The sequence below is a fragment of the Rattus rattus genome, chromosome 17 (assembly GCF_011064425.1).
Source record: "Rattus rattus isolate New Zealand chromosome 17, Rrattus_CSIRO_v1, whole genome shotgun sequence".
Taxonomy (NCBI): Eukaryota; Metazoa; Chordata; class Mammalia; order Rodentia; family Muridae; genus Rattus; species Rattus rattus.
Genome location: NC_046170.1, coordinates 14,445,141 through 14,469,485, shown reverse-complemented (window position 1 = coordinate 14,469,485; position 24,345 = coordinate 14,445,141). Strand labels below are relative to the sequence as shown.

Genomic DNA, 24,345 nt, shown 5'->3' with positions numbered 1-24,345 from the left:
CTGAGCCAGGAGGTTTCGTGAATTCAAAGCAATGAGATGCTGTCAAAAAAAAGAGAGGGATAATTTCAAAAAAGAAAAAGTATCTAAGTCAAGAAATGCAAAGAAAGAGGAGTTTTAAACTAGCATTAACTTTTGTTGGATGAGACTTCACCTCTACACAAAGCCTAGAAAGTGTGGCTATAAACGACGTTAATTACTTACAGCCTTGGAATAATGTTTCCAGCATACTGTACAAGTTCATAGAGATCTGCCACCTTTCTTCCTTTAGCAAATTCATCAGTCAAATAGACCTCCAAGTAGTGCAGCTCATCAGAAATAGCCATATCTTTAATTATGGTTAAGGATTAAGAACAAAGGTAAATTAATTAAAAATATATATATATATATATATATATGTATATATATATTTCACAACTACTGTTGGGATAATTACAACTGTTAGGCAGGGCCAGTGATATAGTTCATTAGTGTAAGCATTTACCTGTCACAGAAAAAAGTCTTGTATTTTATTTCCACCACTGACAAAACAAAACAAAACCGCACACACTTTTAGACTGCCTGGCATAGAGGTCCATGGCTGTAATACCAGCTGCTCATGAGGCTACAGAGAGAGGGCCAGAGTTCAAAGGAAAGGCCACGGCTGAGATGCTTTACATTGAGATTAATGTTTAAAGGGAAGAGAGAATTTCAGCTGGCTTTCATTGCTTTACAGTAGAGATCACTGGAGCAGAGATGGGTTAGCAGTAAGAACGCCTGCTGCTCTTGCACCAGAACCATTCAGAACCATTCCTAGCTCCAGTTTCAGGGGATCTGATACTCTCTTGACTACCATGGGCACCAGCTACATGCATATATGCAATGCAAACAGCCATATATATAAAAGTAAATTAAACTTAAAATTTTTTCCATGCTAGTATAATAGCACATGTCTGAAGTCAGCCCTCAGGCAGAAGAACAGTAAGTTCAAAGCCAGCCTGAGCTACACCACAGTACATTGTCTCAAAAAGAAAGAAAGACTCCCAGCTACCTGGGAGGCTGAAGATGGGGATCAGCTGAACGCAAGAGTTCAATCCTGGCCTCAGCGTCTTATAAGGGGGACTGAAGGGAATGCCAGGCATGGTGGCATGCACCTGTAATGCCAGCACACAAGAGGCAGATGCAAGAGGATCTCTGACAGTTAACAAGCCGGGGGAAGGCCACACAACAAGATCTTACCTCTAAAACAACAACAACAACAACAACAACAAAAAAAAAAAAAAAAACAGAAAACAGATGCTACTCAATGGCTTCAATTTTTTCAAAAATTAAGAGCAATTTATTTTGAGAAACTTAGACATATGGGTATGGATTTAGTTCAATTGGCAAATCGTCTGTCTAAAATTAAGGTCAACAGCCAACACTGTGAAAAGGAAAGGGGGAGAGAGGAGATTTATTCTTGGAAAAAAAGGGACACTTTTCTCATTTAGAATATCTGCTTGGAGAAGGACTATTTTGTCTAAAAACTAATAGAACTACTGACTCCACATATTTTTAACAAAGAACAAAAGCCAGGCATGATGGTTCATCCCTATAACCTTACCATTCAGGAAGTTGAGGCAGGAGAACTGCTGTGAGTTTGAGGTTAGGTTGGGCTAAAAAATAAGCATCCATTTAATGGGGAGGGGGGTGATGGAGGGGAGCACTAGCTGCTTTTCCAAAGGACCTGGGTTCAAGTTCCAGCATAGTGGTTTCCAACCATCTGTGACTATAGTTCCGGGGAATCTGATGACTTCCAGCCTCTGCAGGCACTAGTCATGAGTGTGGTCCAGATATACACATATGCAGATAAAGCACACACACATAAATCTAAAAACAAAGAGTATAAATAAAGGCCTTAAAGGCCCTCCCACTCTTAAGAGTTCTTTCCTCGCTTCTTCTTAATAAATCTGTATTGGTTCTGCTTTAAATACAAATCCAACAACAACAACAAAAACAATTGGCCTTATCAAGAAGTAACTATAAGCCAGATGAGGTGGCACACACCTTTGCTCCTAGCACTCAATAGGCAGAGGCAGAGAGGCAGAGAGGCAGAGAGAGGCAGAGAGAGAGGCAGAGAGAGGCAGAGAGAGGCAGAGAGAGAGGCAGAGAGAGAGGCAGAGAGAGAGAGAGGCAGAGAGAGAGGCAGAGAGGCAGAGAGGGAGAGAGGCAGAGAGGCAGAGAGAGGGGCAGAGAGGCAGAGAGGCAGAGAGGCAGAGAGGCAGAGAGGCAGAGAGGCAGAGAGGCAGAGAGGCAGAGAGGCAGAGAGAGGCAGAGAGAGGCAGAGGCAGGTGGATCAGCCTGGTCTGCAGCATGAGTTCCAGGGAAGCCAGGAACTCAGCCAGGCTACATAGAGGGAAACAAAAACAAAAACAAAAAACAAAAAACAAAACCAAATAAGAAATAAGTATGGCTCAAATGTTAATCCGTCAACAGTCAAAGGATACAAAGTTCATAGTAACTCTTTGGTGATAACATAGAAGTCCGGAGTTCTCCAAGCATATTCGAGGCATGTTTCAGAGCGTCCATCAGCTTGTTTTTGTCCTACAGAAACACCAATAACCGATGAGAGTACTTACTTAACTAAACGTTTATCTTGGTTCTATTTAGGCAAAACTGTTACACAGTTTTAAGAGTCTACAGCACTTATTTTAGTCACATAAAAATCAACTTCACAAGTTTCCCTTTATTAAAAATTTAAATTAAAAAAAAAATCTAACTCACCAGGGTTATAAAGCTTTCAAGGCTTCCATAACTAAGACAGTATGTTTCATAGAGCAACTCCAAACTTTTGAATTCAAACTCTACGAAGTAGGGAATTAGTTCCAATAAGCCATATTTGACTTGCAGTCAAAGAAGGCATGCTAAGCTTCTTCAGCAAGATATCTATCCTAACAATGGCTCTGTCCCAGAACTTCAGGCTCTTTGCAGCTTGGGCAGTGATTAAACATGTAAGCCTTTCCTTGTGTTTTTCAACCACCAGACAATTTTTGAGACACAGTAAGAAACATTATTCATGCTCAGAAAGAAAAAGAAACAAGAGAAAACCCATTTTCTATTCTAAAATATTTACTTTTCTTTCCAAATCTATTGCTAAGAAAATCAAAACAGTAAGACATAAGAGAGTTTTAAGCTTTAGAAAAGGTAGACCTGGGGCTGAGAAGACAGCTCATGGGTAAGTGCCGCCTGTGCAAGCTCTGAATTTGAATCCCCGCCTGCCCGAGGCAGCACACATCTGCCATCCACACACTAAGGAGGAAGGCACAGCAGATCCCTGGGGCACACAGGGAGTCTGGTCTACTCGGTGGACTCCAGATTAGAGATGCCGTCTCAAGACCTAAGATGGGAAGAGAGGCAAGAAAGGGCCACTGGTACTTAGAACCCTGATGTTGTCACTCACACTCAGAGATTAGGGAGGAAAGTCAGCCCCCAACAGTCACCATCTGAAGCCAGGTAGTGGGCAAAGGTTTAGGAACTCCCCACCAGTCATGATCTACGGTCACAGAAGGTACCAGGACATAGTCTCCCATTACTGGTTGCATTCTGTGATCAGAAAATGTATGGAGGCTTGGGAGCCACTGCCAGTGGCACTCTGAGGTCAAGAAGGGAACAAAGGGGCTAAAGAGATGGCTCAGAAGTTAAAAGCATTCACTGCTCCTCCAGGGACCCAGGTTCAATTACCAGTACCCACATGGCAGTTCACAGATGTCTGTAACTGCAGTCCTAGGTGATCTGACCACCTCTCTGGCCTCTGAGGGCTCCAGGTACACATGCAGCTCAAAGACACACATGCAGGAAAAATACATACACACGCAAAATATAATAAGACACGGACAGGCCCTAGGACTTCAGCCACACACCAGGTCAGGTCAGGGGGCCTGCTGAGACTCCTGCCTTTCAGAGCTAAGCTACACCTACTTCTGTTTCCTTCCGATGAGTGCACAAAGGAAAGATGGCGCATACGCACAACTGAGGCTTACTCAGCTTCAGGAAAGATGAAGTTTATAGTAAGCAGATGGACTGGGAGGATAAACCACGTGAGTAAACACCCAAAGAGAAACACTGCATGATCTTTCCCGTGTGTGCATCTTTGCTTTCAATCTTCAGAGTCGTTAACGAGGAATGCCTGTAGACACTAAAAACTAGGAAGGGGCTTGAGGTAGTAAAGGGGGAGTGAGGGGGTGGAAAGCAGAAAGGCCTTAAGGAAAGGGTGCAGTAGAACAAAGTGGCATGGAAGTGGGAAAGGAGTGAGAGGATAGGAAAGATTGACATAAGGAAAGGGGTGGAACAGGAGGGAAGGGTGGAGGAAGCAGCAGCAGCAGCAGCAGGAGAGCTAACACTAAGGATGTATGAAGAAGCTATACGGTAACTCATTATTTAAAACTTATAAAAGAGTGCGTAATTCTGGGGGCTGGAGAAATGGCTGAGGTTAAGAGCACTGGCTGCTCTTCCACAGGCCCTGAGTTCAATTCCCAGCAACCCATGGTGGCTCACAACCATCTGTAATAGGATCTGATGCCCTCTTCTGGTGTGTCTGAAGACAGCTAACAGTGTGCTCATGTACATAAAATAAATAATTCTTTACAAACAAAAGAATATGTAATTCTTATAAACAGTTTAACTGGGGTACCCTACACAGGGAGATAATGGTCCTCTCAGAAGCCATACGTTACTAAACAAAAAGTCCTAAGCCAGGTACAGGATATCTCTCTGTGAGTGTTGGTCAGCAAGGCCCCAAAAGCACCCCCAAACAATATAGGCTATTGGTACTGCTCCTGTTTTTCCCACCAGAACTTGATAAGACCCTATTGCTAAAAAGAGCACATACTCCAGTTGCAGTACTTGGAAAAAAATCAAACTATTAACTGATCAAAAAGCTTCCTCTCAACTGGCTACTTTTCATAGTACCAGAAGGTATGACATAGGGAAAGAAAGTCACCAAGAGTCTTATCCAGATGGGAACCACTGATGATACAATATGAGCAGCCTGGCAAGATGTGCCCACTGGTACAATAGTAGTCATGAATGATATAAAAGTAACCAACCACTTCTTAATTTGATTTAAGGTCCTCACCACAGGAATATAAACCTCAACAAGTCAGGACTGGAGCTGTAAGAGCACTTGTTGCTCTTGTACAGGACCTGGGCTCAACTCCCAGCACCTACATGGTAGCTCACAATCATCCATTAACTCTAGTTCCAGGGCATCATGCCCACCAGCACCTATGTATACATCTATACATAGGTACATATACACACAGGCAGTTAACAATCATACACATTAAATAAGTCTAAAAAAATAAATAACCCAGGTGAAAGGGCAAAGACTCGTGGGGGGAACCTACTACCTACTACTGTTTTGCTAAATAGTAACACACTGCCTTCTGCATGTTTATAATTACAACACAGATTAGCACAGCTCTCTACCTTCATCACTGAAACACCTTTTAAAGGTAGGGGAAGCTAATACAGAGACTCATAACTGGCCAAAGTGATTGCAGAGTGCTCCACCCTGTCCCCAAGGCTCACAGACCATCTCAGAAGAGGGTGAAAAGAATGTAGGAGCCAGAAGTTGGGGAGGAGCGCTGTGAAACAGGGTCTGAACCGGACATGGCCACTGCACTCACTGCAGCCATGGGCAGCTGTACCATATGGGGTCAGCCACTGTCTCACCCTGTACGGAGGAAGAGCTCATAAGGTTCCGATGCTCGCTGGGGGACCATAGGCTTTTAATGGGTGCTGGGCGAGAGCCTGTCATAAGTTGTTCATCTTCTGGATATAACCCCTCCCTCATACTCATGCAACCCTACATAATTAAACTTGGTGGGTCAAAACGAAAAGATATAACTTAAGAGGGAAAGAAGAATTTTAGCAGGAAAGAAGTTAATAGAGCACAAAAATAACCAAATTTAAGTTCTGTGCGTGTGTGTCTGTGCGTGTGTGTCTGTGCGTGTGTTTCATAGATATATGAAACTGAAATTGTCAATGAGATCAAGAGCAACTGACAGAAAACATCTGACATCAATCTCTGGACTCCATACACATGCACAAATACACACATATGCCACATACATGCATGGAAAATGTAAGGCACTTTACAAAGTATCATCATTACTCCAGCAACTTATAGCTTCAAGTTTCTGCCTACGTGGTTCAACTCTAAGTGTTGACACACAGAATATAAAGTACCTGTGCAGATTATTCCTACTTAGACTATAAAAACATATAAACAAGTATCTGTGTAACTTTTGTTTTTGTGTTTTAAGGGTCTCACCACGTAAACTAGAACTGGCTTCAAGTTCATGGTTCTCTTACTTTTGCCTCCAGAAGTAGTGACTACATGTATCTTTAAGCATAATTTTTAAGCTAGTTCCTACAATAAAAGTACATATTCAAAAGTTCTCAACGATACTCAGGTGAAATAAGCATAGCTTAATAATTCAAATCCATTCATTCATTAAGTATTTAGTGAACACCCCCTCTATGCTGAGTTCTCCTCAGGTCTAAGGTGTAAACCAAACAGGCTCAGATACTTAGCTGCTAATGTGCCAATGTGTAACTGAAAGTCAGCATCTCTCCTCCTGAGAGTACATTCACTGGACAGACACAAACTTAGGAGGAAGCAGGGCTCTTTGTCCATAAATATCTACAGTGCTACACAGATGAAGTTGAGGCAGCTGCTGCTGGTGACTAGACTGACTGAAAGCAGAAGTACTACATAATTTTACAGCTGGGGGTGCTTGCTTAGGAATTTAATTTCACATTTCCATTCTTACCAGGCATCTTTTCATCTGGAATGATTGAACTTTCACAGCCTGGATGGCTTCATCCAAGAGTTTTTCTTGCTCATCCTGGGGTGATTGCTGTGTTGTAGGCTAAAATGAAGATTTTAAAAATACTTGCATTAGTGGCTCATAAGCACTTTCTCCTGTCAAAAAGAACTTTTTTTTTTATTTCTGTAGTTTTAGTCATAGTCCATTCCCAAAACTTTCACATAAGGCTCATTCAAACTTCCTATCTCAAATTAATTTGTCAATTTTTGACTGACTCAAAAATTCTGGCCTCAGCCCAGCATGGTGAAGCATGCCTTTAATCCCAGCACCTGGAAAACAGAAGCAGGCACATCTCTTTGAGCTCAAGGCCAGCCTGGTCTACATAATGAGTACCAGAACAGCAAGAACTTCCTAGTGAGACCCTGTCTAAAAATGACTGAAAAAAGAAAAGAAAAAGAAAAAAAAAAATCTGGCATCAAAGAAAACTGTGGTGGTAGTTTATAGTTATGTCCTGCTAATATGCTGTACACCCAACTGGAACATAGCTATAAAACCAATCTATTTCTTATGATAACTGTAGTTATAAATTCAAAATTTTAAGAACTTCTCTCTCCCTCTCAAAAATGTTCACCTACATTTTAGCTTACTTTACACCAAGAAATGAGTTTATAAAAACACAGCCCCCTCCATCATAACAAAAACTAAACCACTTGGAAATAGCTAGAATTAATTAATGACTGAAAAGAGAAAATGGTAACGATAGTTTCCTCAAATACCTACTATTTTAAATTCACAGATAATCAGCTAAAAACAAAGCAAATCTACTCTTCCATGCCATCAGCAAAACTCTGTTCACAAAATGAACTCACTTTCCCTGTCAAGAAGCATTAACCCATACTTCATGTTAAGTAACACCATGTTTACATTACTACCACAGCGTGCCTAACAATGTAATTATAAATAATGGTGTGTTTGAGATCCAGGACACACAATGTGTGCTTCGTAAATGTTCACTGCACAGATAAGCTGACTCCAGACCCTTCAGATCATACGTTTGATTAAAAAAAAAAAGAAAACTAACCAACAAATTAGTGGATAAGCAGTATATACACACAACAGCCTATTGTTAAGCCATAAAAACGTCTCTAATATTGAAACACTCCTATTATAGAAATTAACCTAGAAAAAATTACACAAAATGAAAAAAGTCTGACAAAAACGCATGCTGAAAGACTCCATTTATATGAAATATCTTAAATAGATAAATCATCCACAGATTTACTAATTTAGAAGAAATGGCAGGCAAGCCACTGATGAATGACTACAAAATTTTCTTTTTAGGTAGTGGAAATATTTTCGAACAAAAGGTAATTTGTCAAAACCCACTCACCTGGTCATTTTACGTAAATTTCAATAAAAAAGTTTTAAGACTAATTAGAGGAAAAGTACCTCTCTACATAATGTTAGAAAAAGTAAAAGGATTTACACATAAACATGAAAAAAGATTTCATGTTTCATATCTAAGACAATTAAAATATGTATTCCAATTAAACAGCAAGAAAAATCCACTTCTGAAAAATGATGGTTTACAAAAATTAAAGGCTTTGCCTTGGCTTCACTTTAGATAAAGAAAAAAACCTGAGTAATGAGCAACGCCTTCCCTGTGCTCTTTCGTAATAAACTAGTGAATGAGTTTTCCCACAACTATTTCTTTTCAAAAATCATAAAGGACTGAAAGGATAGCACAGTGGTTACGAGTGCCCAGAGCTCCTACAGAAGACCTGAGTTCAATTCTTAGCACCCACCCCCTGGGTGGCTCAAAGCCAACCGTAACTTCAGCAACAGGGAATCCAATGCCACTGGCCTCCTCAGACATCTGCACTCACATGTGCAACAATACACATGTGCATACAAATGAACACATACACATAATTAAATTTTTTTAATTAAAATGCTTATTTTAATTACAATTGAACTTAAAAGAAAACAAGTATCTTTAAAGGAATGTTAATTTATACAGAAATATTAGCATACACCCCCCCCAATGTCCGTCGGCTAAGCAATTCTACTTTATTTTATAGTAAGTTTTATTACTGTAAGTATCTTATATAGACAGAATTACACAGCATTTTTCCTTTTGTGTCTGGCTTATTTAGGGTTATGTCCAAGGTTCATCTGTATGAAAGTGTTTATCAGAATTTCTCTTCTTTAAAGACTGTGTAATATTCCAGCATATGTGTTTGTATATGCATATGCATATATGCATGTATATATATGTGTGTGTGTGTGTATACATTTATTGATTCACTCAATATAAACTTATGGATTGTTTCCAGCTCTGGCTACTGTGTGCAAATAACCTATAAAATGGGCTATAAGCAGTCACAAATTTTTGGTATAGACTAGAAAAATAAAATAGCACACAAAGTCCTGAATGTGCACAGCACTTAGTAATGAACACTCCATAAATGTTAGTTATTACCATATCCAGTTTGAGAGCATTTACCTCTACCAGTTGTAGGAACCTGCTTGTTGGTTAATTTTCCCACTTATAAGCTGCATATGTGATATGACAATATAACATAAATTGTAAAATAAAGTTACAGAATCATCATGTTGATGAATGTTATTTAAACCTGGAAGCACAAATTAATACTTCAAGGAGAGCTGAGGATAACAAAAGAACAGAAACTTTAAAATAATTTGGGTTGGGGAGTTTGTGTCTAGGGGTTCAATCCCCAGGACTACAAAAAGAAAAAGTAAACAAAGAACTCTATCTACAGTTTGAACCCCATGCACACACTAACTCAGCAATGCCCCAGAAATCCCATAATAGAGTATACCATGAACATTAAATGGCAAAATTCTTTCTTCTCTTTGTGGAGAATTTCTGCCCATTCTCCTGAGAATCTGTTTGCATTACCTCCAAAGTCTTTTCTAAGCTCCTAACACAACTCTTTCCCACCATGAACCCAAAGAACTGTATGTTTCAAAAGCACATCTCCGCCATTTATTTCTATCCAGTGTCTACCACATTCTATAAAATGTAAAGTACAGCAGATGTGTGGTTAGTTGAACTGGACTCTGGATTTTTAGGAGTACAGTACCAATGAGATCAACACTTGCTTCCAGATGTAAAAGTGAGACTTAAAGGCTGGCTACCTACTCAAATCATAAAAACTGCCTATGACAGAACCGATACCTTAGGTTCCATTTTCCAATAAAATTTACAGGGAAAACTGTGCTCCAATCTGGTTCGCTCTGCACATAAATGGAGTTTATAGTGTAGCCTCAAATGCTTTGTATTATAAAACACTATGTCAACCAGTAAGTGTTGAAAAACAAGTTAAACTTCACACCAGTCATGTGCCAAATCTCGACTGTACAAAGTTCTGAGGGGGTAAAAACACCATCTTGCAAGGCAATAAATATATATATATATATATTAAAGTTGTATACATCAGAGATTTATCAAATTATGGGAACAAAAGCTTAGAACTCAGAAAGCTGGAACCAAAACAAAGATGACCATAAATACCAAGCTGATCGGAGTCTAGCAAGAGCATCTCAAACCTCCACTCCAATAAAATCAGTAGCAAAAAGATTTAATGCTGGTTTTTCCTACTGACACACTTAAAGTGAAGTATGTACACAGCACGGAGAATTATGAATACAAAGAATGAATACTGAAATCATGAAAACGGACATAAGCATACCAACATCCAAAAGCACTACCTGTTCTACGCATATCACAGCAAATGCTACTATGATGCAAGTGACAACTTGCCCTGTGGAAAATAGACAGGATTCGAATTTTGAGGAAGTTCCGGTTTATAAGGCTAGTGCCACAAAGCGCCGCGACGTGCTATCATCGCAGAGAAACCTTTGAATGACTGCTTCCAGCAAGTGAGCTAGAATCCTCAGAGAACGAATGCCAAAGGAAGACCTGTCTCCTATCTGATGGTTGGCTTCCATGAAAGAAAGCATGAGTCCTTCGGGAAACTCACGTGAGCAGGTCCCTAGAATTCGCTGACAGACGCTGCAAGACCACAGAAGGCCGGGGAACCACTGCGGCCCCACTGAAAGACATTTCCAACCGAGAAAAGGCGTGGGACCCCCGAGTGCAGCTGAGCACAAAGGTGGAAATGCACCATCTGGGCGCGACCCAGCTACAGCGCCAGCCCTCACTCAGCTACAGCACGGGCGCTCCTCACTGTCCCAACTCGGCACAGACTCGGGACTCTGACTCTCAAGAGGGAAGGAAGATGCCCTTTCCACACAAGAGGACGATGCAGGCCTCCACCAACACCCAGAACCTGCAGCCCCAGACACACCTAAGGGAGGCTGCTTAGGATCGGGGCAACGACGGAATCCAGCGCCACCGCCCACCGCAACCCACCGCAGCCTAAAGCGGCCTTCCCCAGCCCGTGCCCTATCCCGCAGGCCCAGCCCCGACAAGACGGGTCTCGATCGAAACCTAGGGTTCCTACTCTGCCCGCAAGGCTCCCGTCCGCTGGAGGAAAGCGTGGGCTGCGACCTGGGCAACCCAGGCCCACCGCTTCCCCTCACTCACCATGGCGACTCCGGGGACCCACAAGCAGCAGCGCCTACTCCGCCGGAGCCGCCCGCCGTCAGGTGACAGAGCCTTCCGAGCCCCGCCCTCTCTAGCCCCGCCCCCGGCCGGTAGAGGCTTTTCGATTGGCCCACATAAAGTCTCGCGTGGTTTGGGGAGAAAGGGCAGACGGCGGTGTGCAGTGGACGGGGCGGGACGAGGGTAGTACAGCGTAGCAGCGAGCTATGGACAGCCGGAAGGGAAGCCCTAGTTAAGGGGTTCCGCAGCAGAGGAAGAGCAGCGATAGAACCCTATGAGCGTCCACTATGTCTGGGCCAGCGCATCATCGTGTACACATGCGTAGAAGAAAGACCAGGATTGGTTTGTGGGACGGTCTCAACTTCTTGTCGCAACCAATCTGGACGCGCCGGGGGTGGGTCTTATCCCTCTGACAGTCTGCGCGCGCATTTCTTTCGGCGCGCATTTCGTCCAGCAATGGAGTCGGATCTTGTAAGGCACCTCGCCCGGCGCCTCGGCCTCGAGGAGCCGAGTGTACTGAGGTGAGTGTGGCCGCGCATGTAGGGAAACGGCCCTGACTGTGGCCCTGAGTCCTCCCAAGGCAGCGCCGGAGAGCACTGGCGATGAGGGAGGATCGCACACTGGTCTGGGTGGTTAGCTTGTAGAAGGTGATCGTCCTTGGAGCCCTCTAGCTCTGTGGGAAGCACTGCGGTCGGAAAAGTCGGAGAGGATCTCCTGTCATTCCCTCAGGCTCGGTATCCTGTTTACACGGACGAGCCAGGCATGCAAGGCAGACCCTGTGGAAATCACTGTAAATGGCAAAAGGAAGATAGAGTATGGTACAGCGTGAAGAGCTGGAGTGATGAACCGGGCGTAAGAATTCAAGAAAGGAACCACTGGCTTTGGAGCTGATTTATTAGATAGTGCCACGCACTAGAAAATATGGCAAGAGTGGCCCAAATAGCTTCAATTTTCCAAGGCCCTTAGATTGGGAGGATCGTTGTAGGATCTGTCTTAGGAAGTAAAGCTACAGTAGGCAAGTGTGTAAAAAGTTTATAGGCCTATTCCCAAGTCTACTGACCAGAAACGGGATAGGACCCAGAATTGTTTTCACAAGCCACCATAACTGAGAGCCAACCAGTGAAGAAAGAGAAAGAGAATTTGATTTACTCTAATCTGCCTGCTCCAACTCTATACTTGTTGAAGTAATGTTAGAAGGAAAGGGGTTGTATGGGGAGACTTGAATGCATTTTTTGTTTAAGCACTTGGACACAGCTAATGACTTGGAGTCATTTTGGTTCTATGTAAAGAACTTCCCCCTCTCCAAAGGATGTGCATTCTAGCCCCCAAATGAACTTGCACAGTAGTGAGGTGGAGTACAAGTCCACCATGCAGAATTCAGTTCTTTGCCTGAGTGCTGGCAAGGTTCTGGAACAGTTTTAGTGACATGCTGCCTTTCTAACCAGGAAAGCAGAGGAGTACCTGCGGCTATCTAAAGTGAAGTGTGTCGGTCTGTCTGCACACACCTCAGAAACCAGCAATGCTGTCATATGCCTGGACCTTGCAGCGTCCTGTAGGAAGTGCCCCTTGGATAGAGTAAGTTGGCTTCGTAGGACACTTGAGTGATCTGATGTGACCCTGAAGCTTCTCTGTTTCGTTCTAATCTTTTTAGTGGTGGCTCTGTTTCTTTCATGGCGCTCGGATAAATTGCCCTGGTAAATACAGTTCATCGGAGATGGTTTTTAATCAAGTTCAATCTTATCCTGACACAGAGATCAAAGCAACTTGAAGAATCTACATGGCATCTACAGTCAGGAAGCAGAAATCGATGAGTCTTGTTTTTGTATATGCAGGATCCCACTGAAGGAGATTATGCCACCTTCAGAGGTCTTCCACCTCCCTTCGGCATGCCCAGAGGCTCTTTTTCCAAGTGATTCTAAATCTTTTCAACTTGACAGTTGAGATTAACTCTCACAGTTGGACCAGGTTCTTGTCAAAATCCCTAGTGTGAGTCAGGAAGAGTCACATGTTGAAACCAAATATCAGTATTATAAGATCCATGAGCTGCCAGTTTCTTCATCCATCAAATAAGGATAAAGAATGTCTTTTATTGGATTATTATTCTGACTAAAGAAGATATCTATCTTCTTTATGTAATAGATACACACACACAGTACTTGTGTCATAATGGATGTATTTATTCATTAAAGCTCTGTTAACTTCTCTGTTGCTGTCTTCAGTCTCTTTTCCCCTGGCCTCAAGCTATGATACTCAGTGAGTTGTAGTTCTGTGCATGCAACACTTTTCCACCCTGGAATGGCCTGCTGCCGAGTTCATTTTTGTCCTAATAGACTTGGTTCCCTACAATGGTGGGTTATCCTGCTCTTCTCCCCTTTCTTCCCAGATATACATCTTCCTCACCCTACACCCAATACTTCTCTTAATTTTCCCAGAAAATTTACTGTTTAATCCTTTTTAAATTATTTGTAAGCATGCATGATTGTACCCTTTTATAATATGAATTCTTTGAAATGCCTGCTTAAAGTGATTGATAAGTTTTGGATTGAATAAAATTAGCCTGTAATTAATACCACAGACTGGAGAGGTGGCTCAGCCATTAAAGGCTAGGCTCAAAACCAAAAACATAATATACCACTTAATAAATATTTAAGAATAATAATATTGAAGTTAAAATGTGTGTGTTTTTCCTTTCAAAGGCGTATTTAATTAAGCTCTCTGGTTTGAACAAGAAGATGTATCAGAGCTGTCTTAAATCTTTTGAGTGTTTGCTGGGGTTAAACTCAAATATTGGAATAAGAGACCTGGCTGTGCAGTTCAGCTGTACAGAAGCCGTGAACTTGGCTGCGGGGATACTGCAAAGGTGTGTGTAATCCTATAACATTTACCTGTGTGTACAAGTGTCTGTCTGCATGTTTGTATGTGCACCCCATGCGTGCCTGGCGCTCTCAGGTCAGTAGAGGGCATCAGGTCCTGTGGACTGGAGCTGGGAACTGAGCCCAGGTGCTCTGAAAGGGCAACAAGTGCTCTTAACCAGTAAACCATCTCTCCAGCTCCTAATAAAGACTAGAAAAAAGTCAGTAGCACAGCCAACAAACAAACACTAACGACAGGTCAGTACAACTCAAGTTGGAGGCCAAGTTTTGTTTCCTTTTCTCAATTATTTTATTGCATTTTCAGTCTCTTTAAAGTATTTTGCCGACAATTGATTTCACAAACATTGCTGTCTCCTAGCTATGAGTCTAGTCTTCCGGAAGCACAGCGAGCAGATCTTGACTTGTCCAGGCCACTTTTCACCACGGCAGCTCTACTCTCAGCGTGCAAGTAAGAGTTCCTGGGCAGTGTTTTATTGTGGGGGGTGTGTGTGTGTGTCTGTCTGTCTGTCTGTCTGTCTGTCTGAGAGAATTTCCCTGTGTCATCCATGCTGGCCTGGAAGTCACTGTGTATCATAAGCAGCTTCAAGCTCATGGTGACCCTCTGCTTCAGACTCCCAAATGCTGACGTTTCAAATGCGTGTGACTCAACACCCAGTTAGGTTAACCGTTTTTTACTATTGGGAAATGTTGCCAATATGTGAGCCTTTCACCCCCAAAGAACCCTTATCGTGTCATTTTCTTCAGCTCAGCACACTTCGCACTGTGGCTCGTGGCCTGGTGATGAGAATCTCGAGTTGGCTGATGATGTAGCCACCGACCTAGAACTAGTGTTCCAAACGTCTACTTGCCACGTGGCAACCATGTTTGTGAGCAAGGCCATTTCAGGCCCTACTTTCAGGAAGCGTGTGTTGTAAATCTGTCAGGACAGTGAGCATGTTTGATTTTCCAGGGATATTGTTTAAAAAGTACTGCCTACAATTGTTCATTTTAGTATGAAACTTTTCTAAAATAAATTCTTGCATTTAAATCATCAAAATACTTAGTTATTAGTATACATACTGAATTATTCTGTTAAGTACTAACTTTTTATATCTTTGAAGTTATATTATTTTACTTTTCAAGAAAACTTTCCAGAAAAATTATGGGGCTGGAGAAATGGCTCAGTGGTTAAGAGCACCGACTGCTCTTCCAGAGGTCCTGAGTTCAAATCCCAGCAACCACATGGTGGCCCACAATCATCTGTAATGAGATCCAATGCCCTCTTCTGGTGTGTCTGAAGACAGCTACAGTGTACTTATATAATTAAAACAATTTAAAAAAAGAAAGATTCTGTAGTCTGTTAAAGAATATATTTCTCCCTTCTGAGTCACTAATTTTGCTGTATTTGGCACTTTCAGCCACGTACCTAGGAGTGATTGTCATTCACAGATAATATTCTTTTTATTCAGCAAGAGTGTGTGGGTGTACAAAGAAGGGATGTCATTGATGTTACAGAAGAAACTGAAAATAGTCAAATTACTTCACTTTGGAACTGTATTAAACTGAACATGAAATGGTTGATTGTCCTGTTTGTGCACGCACACAAACATGGTGTGGTGCCTGTGGAGGCAAAAAGAGGGCATTGGCTCTCCTAGAACTGGAGTTACAAGTAGTTGTGAGCTACTGTATGGGAGTTGGAATTGAACTCAGGCCCTTTAAAGACGGGCAAAAGTTCTTAACCACTGAGCCATCTCTCCAGCCCCAGTTATTTTGTTTTGTTTTTGAATTGCTTGCTGAGAAATATGAGTAGGATTTGAGCTTTAGGAGTGGGGCAAAGAGATATGACACTCGTGTGTAAATAGAAACATCCAAAGTGAGGTGGACACTTAAAGATAGAGTCCATTCTGCAGATAGGTAGCATCTGAGAGACACGAAGCTCTTTAACAGATGTCTTTATTTGCCCCATTTACTGCTGAACAGATGCATTTTAGTTCTCAGTTTAATAAGAAACTAAGGCACTTAAGAGAGCAACTTTGCACGCTTTTGGCTAGTGACATTTAAAATAAAAGAAAATCCAGACAGCTGGAGAATTTTAGTAAAGCGTGGGCAAAGGGTAAGAGGTTTGTAACCTTTTTTACTTGCCCAGAAAGCTGGTGATGTTAGAAAAAAGCAAATTTATGAAATTGTTTTTTAGAATTCTAAAGATAAAGGTGGATAAAACCAAAATGATAACTACATCCGGTGTGAAAAAAACAATATTTGATCGACTGTGTACACAGCTAGAAAAGATTGGACAGCAAATTAACAGTGAGTATTCTGTGGTTGAAAATGCTGATTTTATGGAATATTTTAGTGAGATAATTGACATGTCTGTTCCGGGAATAAATTGGTTTAGTACCTGTCTTAGTCAGAGTTTCTATCCCTGCACAAACATCATGACCAAGAAGCAAGTTGGGGAGGAAAGGGTTTATTCAGCTTACACTTCCCCCTTGCTGTTCATCACCAAAGGAAGTCAGGACTGGAACTCAAGCAGGTCAGGAAGCAGGAGCTGATGCAGAGGCCATGGAGGGATGTTACTTATTGGCCTGCTTCCCCTGGCTTGCTCAGCTTGCTCTCTTATAGGACCCAGGGATGGCACCACCCACAATGGGTCCTCCTATCCTTGATCACTAATTGAGAAAATGCCTCACAGCTGGGTCTCATGGAGGCATTTCCTCAAGGGAGGCTCCTTTCTCTATGATAACTCCAGCTTGTGTCAAATTGACACATAAAACCAGCCAGTACAGTACCTTTAAAGAATATGATCCTGGTTGGGGATTTAGCTCAGTGGTAGAGCGCTTGCCTAGCAAGCACAAGGCCCTGGGTTCGGTCCCCAGCTCCAAAAAAAAGGTGGGAGGGGGGAAAAGAATGTCAGTAAAAATATGATCCTACAAATCTGTGCTGAGAAAATAGATTCCTTAGGACACATCAGTCTCAGCCAGGTAGGATGGTGCACGCCTGCTATCCCAGCACTTGAGAGGCAGAGGCAAACAGATCTCTGTGTTCAAGGCCAACCTGGTCTACAGAGTGAGTCCCGGGTCATGCAGGGCTACAGTGAAACCCTATCTCCAAAGAAAGAAAGCAGCTCCAGTGTTACATGCCAGGATCTGTGTACATAAGCTAGGATGGAATTGATTCTTATGTCTAACAGAAGAAGCAGCCAGAATGAGAGGAGCAAGACTGTGTGCCTTTCCTTCATATCTTTTTGCCCCTCTGTCATCCAGCTGAGGACTTGGATGACCAAATATAAAATGAATAGAAAAATTAACCTTGAGACCACCTTTTCTTTTTCTAAAAGGAGACTCTGCAGATTTAGCTAGTCCAGCACTGAAGAAAAAGAAGCCAGCGTTTAGTCCAGCACTGAAGAAAAAGAAGTCAGGGCTTGAACAACCAGCAAAAGGTAGGGCACACTAGCTGTCTTGATGCAGAAATTGGTGCAGGATGATTTATGTACTGAGCAGTCCTGTGACAGTCACAACAGTTTACATGACAAGAGCCAGCACTAGAGAAAAGTCTGACCACTAATTACTTGGTGAGACCTATTTTTCAAGCCAGGCTTGATTTACACACCTGTAATTACTCCTAAGTGCTTAGAAGATAAGACGCAAGAGGAGAGGATTGCTGTAAATTGAAGGCCAGCTTGATCTATATAGTGAATTCCAGGCCAGCATGGGCTACACATTGATACCCTCTCACAACAACAAAACAGCCTTTTAAACAACGAGTAAAAGAAGTAACAGTAAGTAAAAGCATATCTGAAGTGGCCAAAGAATAAAAATATTCCTAACTTTTAAAAATATGTCTGGTAAAAAAAATAAAAATAAAAAAAATAAAAAATATGTCTGGTACAGCATGACATATCTTTAATCCCAGCACTCAGAGGCAGAGCCAGGCGGATCTCTGAGTTCCAGGCAAGCCTGGTCTACAAAGCAAGTTCTAAACCAGTCAGAGCCATACAATGAGAACTTGTTTTAAAATAAACAAAGTGCGAGTGTTGGCAGCTAAACTGCCTGGGTTCATATTCTGCTTTGCCAGTGTTAAAATCTTTAGGCAAAAAAACAATTCAAGCAGAGACTGGCTTATAAGTTTGATAGCTTCGAACCCAAAATTGGTTCAGAGAACTCCACCCAGTGGTTAAACAGTGAGTCCTAATAGACTGAACCTAAAAGAATATAGAAAATACCATGGAGTCAGACTACTCATTCACTTTATTTAAGGACGTCTACTGTGATGTCCCTGTTTGGACACCCAGCAAAGTAGCTTTGGTAATTGCCTGCTTTTTTTTTTTCTCTCTCTTAAAATATATTTCCAAATTAGGTTCTAGTTACTTATATAGGAACTCTAGCTACAAAGGTAATCTGATACTAAAAGCCATTTGTTTAACACTCCCTACTGGCTGTGTGCATTTGAAAGGTGACATAATTTCTCCAAGCTTCATTTCCTAATCTGTAAATGTGACTAATGTTAGCACCTACATCATAAGGTTGGGATGGGGTTACTTGATGTACCAGCTTGTTTGATGTCTTAGCATGATTAGAGTATAGGAGAGAAAAGTGGGAGCTGCTGCACTACTCTAGGGTCTTACTCTCCTACCTTAACTGAGGTAAATACTTTCCAGTTTTTACTTTTATGCCATGTATAAACTTGAGTTTGATTACACTTGCTAACTTTCTCTCACAGACATAGAAGTAATAGAAACCTCAGATAAACTGCCGAAAGACGCAGGTCTGACACAGGATTATGAGGAATGGAAAAGGAAGATTTTGGAAAATGCTGCCAAAGCTCAAACAGCCGCAGCGGAGTGATTTCCATTTCCTGCAGGCCTGTGCGCCTCTCTGGGAGGTGAAGGCTGTGGAGACTTCTCTAGGCTTGTACACCAGGTGTGCTAAGGAGTATCTCCATATCGAGGATGTTAGCACTGGGCACCTCACATGGACATTGGATCAACCATATTGCCTCTGTGGACTCAGATCTGTCCTCTTCTATGAGGTGAAATCGGGACCATTTTGCTTCAGTGTGTTAAGTTTAAGGAAGTTTCCTGACTAAACCGAGAATGCAGATTTCAAGCTGAAAGGCATCTCAGACACATTTTTTTGTTTTTGTGGGTTTTTTTAAATTTTATTTCACTAAATCAATGTTATATACCCTAAGTTAATAAATATTTATTTTTAAAGACTTTTTTTAATGTGTATGAGTATTTTGCCTGCATGATGTTTGTGTCCCACATGTATGTCTGGTGCAGTGGAAACCGGAAGAGGATGCCAGATCCCTGAGCCTAGAGTTGCTGCCATATGAATCCTGGGACTTAGTCCTCTAGAAGAGCGGCCAGTGCTCTTAACCACCAAACAGCTCTCAAGCCCAATAAATGTTATTTCTATATGCATTTGAGTAGCGATTGTCAGCTTTGAGTAATCTTAATTAGGCCAAAATCTGTATCTACTCAAGAAAGTCCATGTTCCTGTGCTCTGAACCCTACTACCTAGAACACAGATTCAGTCAGACTTCCTGTGTTTAAGACCCAGTCTATTGCCACTTGAACACATAAAATTAACCTCTGTTTGCTCCATCTAGAAGGTGGGAATTGAAAGCTGTACATGTGGCTCTGATGCTAGGGTAACTGTCAAACGTGAAGCCCTGGGTTTGGGTTACCATCACTCCATAAAACCAGGCATAGTTCATCCCTGTTATCCCAGCACCAAGGAAGAGAAGGCAGAAGAATCAGAAGTCCAGACCCATCCTTACCTACATAATGAGTGGAATACATAAAACCCAAAACAAAAAACCTGTCTCACTGCTGCCTAGAATAGCTGGGAGGAGCATCAGACCCATGCATCAAAGCACTGTAGTACAATATGTGAAGAAATAATAAAGATGGAGACCTGGCATAATGAATTACACACTAGCACATATTATAAAACAATCCACCGGTTTATTTCTTTGCTACCCATACACAAAAAAATGTAATCTTAGTAAACCCTTTAACATGGAAGGGGCTTTATAGATTTTCATACAACATATTCTGATCACTTCTCCTTTCCATCTTCTAGATATTCCCCACCAGCTCATTCAGCTCCATATCGTCTTTCTATAGAAAACAGGCAAATAAAAGTACAAACAAAAGCACAAGAAACAAACACATACACAAGGCCCATAAGAACATAAAATCAGAAACCCTAATATGCAAACAATATCCCAGTAAGATAAAACAAACAAAGCGATATAAGACAAAAAAAATGTACCAAAATAACATGGAGTTTGATTTGTGTTGGCCACCTGCTGGGCATGCCTTTAAGTGTGACTTATATAAATCCAGTGACACGTCCGCCATTGGAGAAACTAATTTTTCCTTTGTGGTTGTCAAATTGAAATGGTTTTTTGGTTAGAGCTCATGCCCACCTCTCCCTCTCAACATTGGGACCCCATCTGCCTTGGACCTGTGCAGGCTCTGTGCAGGCTGCTATGTCTGAGTTCACATGTCTGTCAGTCCTGTTGTATCTGTAAGACGTTCCTTGTGTCATCCATCTCTAGCATTCACACTGCCTTTTTCACATAGCTCCCTGAACTCTGAGGAGAGGAGTCCCATTTAGGACTGCACATTCCAAGGTCTCTCTCTGCACATTGTCCAGTTGTTGGGCTCTGCGTTATCTCCCATCTACTACAAGAGAAAGCTCTGGTGATGGCTGAGTGAGACACTCCTCTGTGGCTATAACGATATCATTAGGAGTCATTTTATTGCTATGTTCCTTTAGCAAAACAAAATTATTTAGATTTTCCCAAGGCCCAAGGTATGTCTGGCCTCAGATTCTTAGCTACTGGGGCAGTGTCAGGCCTGGGCCATCGCATAGAGCGGGCCTTAAATTCAGTCGGATAGCGGCTGGTCACTCCCACACTGCACTGGGCCGCTATTGCACCAGTGGACCATGCAGGCCCGGTCTCCACTGTGGAACAAAAGGGTTGTAGCTGGGTTGGTGTCGTGTGCAAAGTGCCTTCCAGTACCATGAACACTAGTAAATAGAGATGAAGACTAGTTAGGTACCAGCTTGACTTCTACATAATGACATTGTAAGCACTGTTTACAGCAATAGGGCCTTACCATCAGTTTGTAATAGCATTGGCAATTGCCAAGTTATTTAAGGGTTTTCATGAGGCCCCTTTGGCCAATAACTCAATTAGATGGAACTAATTCTTTTTTTTTTTTTTTTTGGTTCTTTTTTTTTCGGAGCTGGGGACCGAACCCAGGGCCTTGCGCTTCCTAGGCAAGCGCTCTACCACTGAGCTAAATCCCCAACCCCGGAACTAATTCTTGACTACAGATTTCACTTGGCCACTTGGCAGCATTGTCTTCATTGTTTGATGACTCTATTTAGATTTCATATATATATATATGTGTGTGTGTGTGTGTGTGTGTACATATATATATACATATATATATACATATATACATATATATATATTGACTCCTATATATATGATCTCATATACCATATGTATACCATATATAAAACATATATATGTGTGTGTTTTAAGAAGCTTCTACTGTAATAAGTTTCCAGACGTAGAAGTAAGGGCCTTCCTCAAAGGCCCATCTCTCCATAAGTATATATTCTTTTCCTGTTCATTGAGAGATCTCTCCCCTCTCCTAGTCCCTTACTCTGTACCTAACACCTGTGGTTACATGAATTGTAGCACGCCTGTGAAAGGCTTAAAAGCTAGCATCTACCTGTAAAAGAATACATACCATGAGGGTGGTTAACAGCACTGACTGCTCTTCCAGAGGGCCTGAGTTCAATTCCCAGCAACCACATGGTGGCTCACAACCATCTGTCATGAGATCTGATGCCTTCTTCTGGTGTGTCACAGACAGTGTACTCATACATAAAACAAATAAATAAATCCTAGAAAGAAGAAAGGAATTACATACCACATTCGTCTTTCTCAGTCTGGTTACCTCAGTCGGGATGATTTTTTTTTTTTCCTATCTCCATCCATTTACCTGGGAATCTCTTGATTTTGGTTATTTCCTTATAATAGCTGAATAATATTCCATCATGTAGATGTATCACATTTCAACATTGTAGGCTGCTGTTAAATTCTGGCTATTATGAGTCGAGCAGCAGTAAACATGGATGAACAAGTATCTTTGTAGCAGGATGTAGAACTCTTTGGGTAGATGCCCAAGAGTGGTAGAAATGAATCTTGAGTTAGATTTATTCCCAGCTTCCTAAGGTACTGCCACACTGCTTTCCATAGTGGATGTACAAGCACTACTACCAGCAATGGATGAGTGTACCCTGTGTCCCACCAGCAATGGACGAGTGTACCCCATGTCCCACCAGCAATGGATGAGTGTACCCCACATCCTTGCCAGCATGAACTGTCCTTTTTTTTTTTTTTAATTGTTTTTGGCCATTCTGACTGGTATAAGGTGAAATCTCAGAGCAGTTTTGATTTGCATTTTTCTATGACTAAGGATGTTGAACATTTCTTTCAGTGTTTCTCAGCTAATTGTGTTTCAGCTTTTGATATCTGTTTAATATTCCTTTTTTAGTTGGGTTATTTGTTTTCTTAATGTCCAATGATTTTTTTTTAGTTCTTTATATTTTAGGTATTAATCCTCTATCGGATGTGTAGTGGGTAAATATCTTTTCCCATTTTGTAACCTGAACTGTTTGAATGACGGTGTCCATTGCCATATAGAAGCTTTTCAGTTTCATGAAGTCCTATTTATTAATTTTTTTTCTTTTTTTTTCGGAGCTGGGGACCGAACCCAGGGCCTTACGCTTGCTAGACAAGCACTCTACCATTGAGCTAAATCCCCAACCCCATTAATTTTTGTTCTTAGTGCCTGTGCTATCAGTGTCCTGTTCAGAAACTCCTCCTTGTGTCAGTGAGTTCAAGACACACTTTGTCTTCTATCAGATTTGGAGCATCAGGCCTTATGCTGAGGTCATTGTTCCTTTGGAGTTTAGTTTTGTGCATGGTAATAAATATGAATCTATTTGCATCCTTCCACATGCAGCCTAGGGGTGTAGTTCCTTGGGGCAAACTCAAGCTTGCCATCAGGATATCCAGTCTGACTTGCACCATTTGTTGAATATGCTTCTTTTTTTTTTGTTGTTTTTATTTTTACTTCTTTGTCAAAAATCAGGTGTCCATAGGAGTGTGGAGTTACGTCTGGAATTTCAGCTCTATTCCATTGATCAACGTGTCTGTTTTAATGTCGATAGCATACTGTTTTTAATGCTAAATCCCTGTACTGCAACTTGAAATTCGGAATGGAGGTACCTCCAGCAATTCTTTTATTATTCAGAATTGTCTTAATTATCCTGGGGTTTTGTGTTTTTTTTTTTTTTAATGAAGCTGAAAGCTGTCCTTTCAGTTTCTGTAAATAATTATGTTAGAATTTTGATAGGGATTGTGTTAAATCTGTAGTTTGCTTTTAGTAGGATGGCCATTTTCACCATATTAATCTTATATATCCATGAACATGGGAGGTCTTTCTATCTTCTAAGATCTTCAATGTCATAAAGTCTTATCATATAGGTGGAAGAACTTGTTTGATATGTGTGTGTGTGCATATGTGTGTGTGCATATGTGTGTGTATGTGTATGTGTGTATGTGCATATGTGTGTGTGCATATGTGTGTATGTGTATGTGTGTGTGCATGTGTGTGCATATGTGTATGTATGTGTATGTGTGTGTGTATATGTGTATGTGTGTGTGTGTGTGTGTGTGCGTGCTATTATGAAACCTATTGAGTTGATTCCAATTCCTTTCTCAGTCTGTCTGTCTGTCATTTGTACATAGGAAGGCTTGACTTAGACCAGCAAGTCACTTTTCACTGACAGGGTTGAAGGTCCAGGAGATGCGAGAAGTCAGGAGAACTTTTTTAAGCCTATGGCTTGTGCCATCTTACTTACATTTTTCTTACATATGGAAAGAGTCAGAAAAACCCATCATACAATGGGATAGTGTCAGCAGGAAGCTAATTAAGCAGTGTTCCACAGGGTAACAGGATATCTCAAGGATATCACGGACCAAGCACACAGCAGCCTTAGGACGAATAACACTGTTC

General features: G+C 41.6%; 2 protein-coding genes across 2 annotated transcripts in view; one reads left to right on the top strand and one right to left on the bottom strand.

Annotated features, from left to right (window-relative positions):
• Vps35 (VPS35 retromer complex component) overlaps positions 1-11,445 on the bottom strand; it is a 34,700-nt gene extending 23,255 nt beyond the window's left edge. Inside the window, exons 1-4 of the mRNA XM_032887347.1 lie at positions 11,362-11,445; positions 6,792-6,890; positions 2,463-2,559; positions 202-325 (exon numbers count right to left, since the gene is read on the bottom strand). Of these exons, the coding sequence (XP_032743238.1) occupies positions 202-325; positions 2,463-2,559; positions 6,792-6,890; positions 11,362-11,364 (323 nt within the window). The 5' untranslated portion in view covers positions 11,365-11,445. The remainder of the gene's footprint in view (positions 1-201; positions 326-2,462; positions 2,560-6,791; positions 6,891-11,361) is intronic.
• Orc6 (origin recognition complex subunit 6) lies at positions 11,445-19,453 on the top strand. The gene is made up of 7 exons (XM_032887348.1): positions 11,445-11,900; positions 12,825-12,954; positions 14,076-14,239; positions 14,611-14,700; positions 16,426-16,538; positions 17,569-17,670; positions 18,951-19,453. The coding sequence occupies exons 1-7, from the start codon at positions 11,836-11,838 to the stop codon at positions 19,073-19,075; spliced, it is 789 nt and encodes a 262-aa protein (XP_032743239.1). The 5' UTR covers positions 11,445-11,835; the 3' UTR covers positions 19,076-19,453.
• The last annotated feature ends 4,892 nt before the right edge of the window (positions 19,454-24,345 follow it).

What these genes read in the sequence shown, in the direction of transcription:
- Orc6 (XM_032887348.1), top strand. Translation starts at nt 11,836, where the DNA reads ATGGAGTCGGATCTTGTAAGGCACCTCGCCCGGCGCCTCGGCCTCGAG. An exon ending in GGAAGTGCCCCTTGGATAGA is followed by an intron (nt 12,955 to 14,075) that starts GTAAGTTGGCTT and finishes TTCCTTTCAAAG; the next exon opens with GCGTATTTAATTAAGCTCTC. An exon ending in GCTGCGGGGATACTGCAAAG is followed by an intron (nt 14,240 to 14,610) that starts GTGTGTGTAATC and finishes GCTGTCTCCTAG; the next exon opens with CTATGAGTCTAGTCTTCCGG.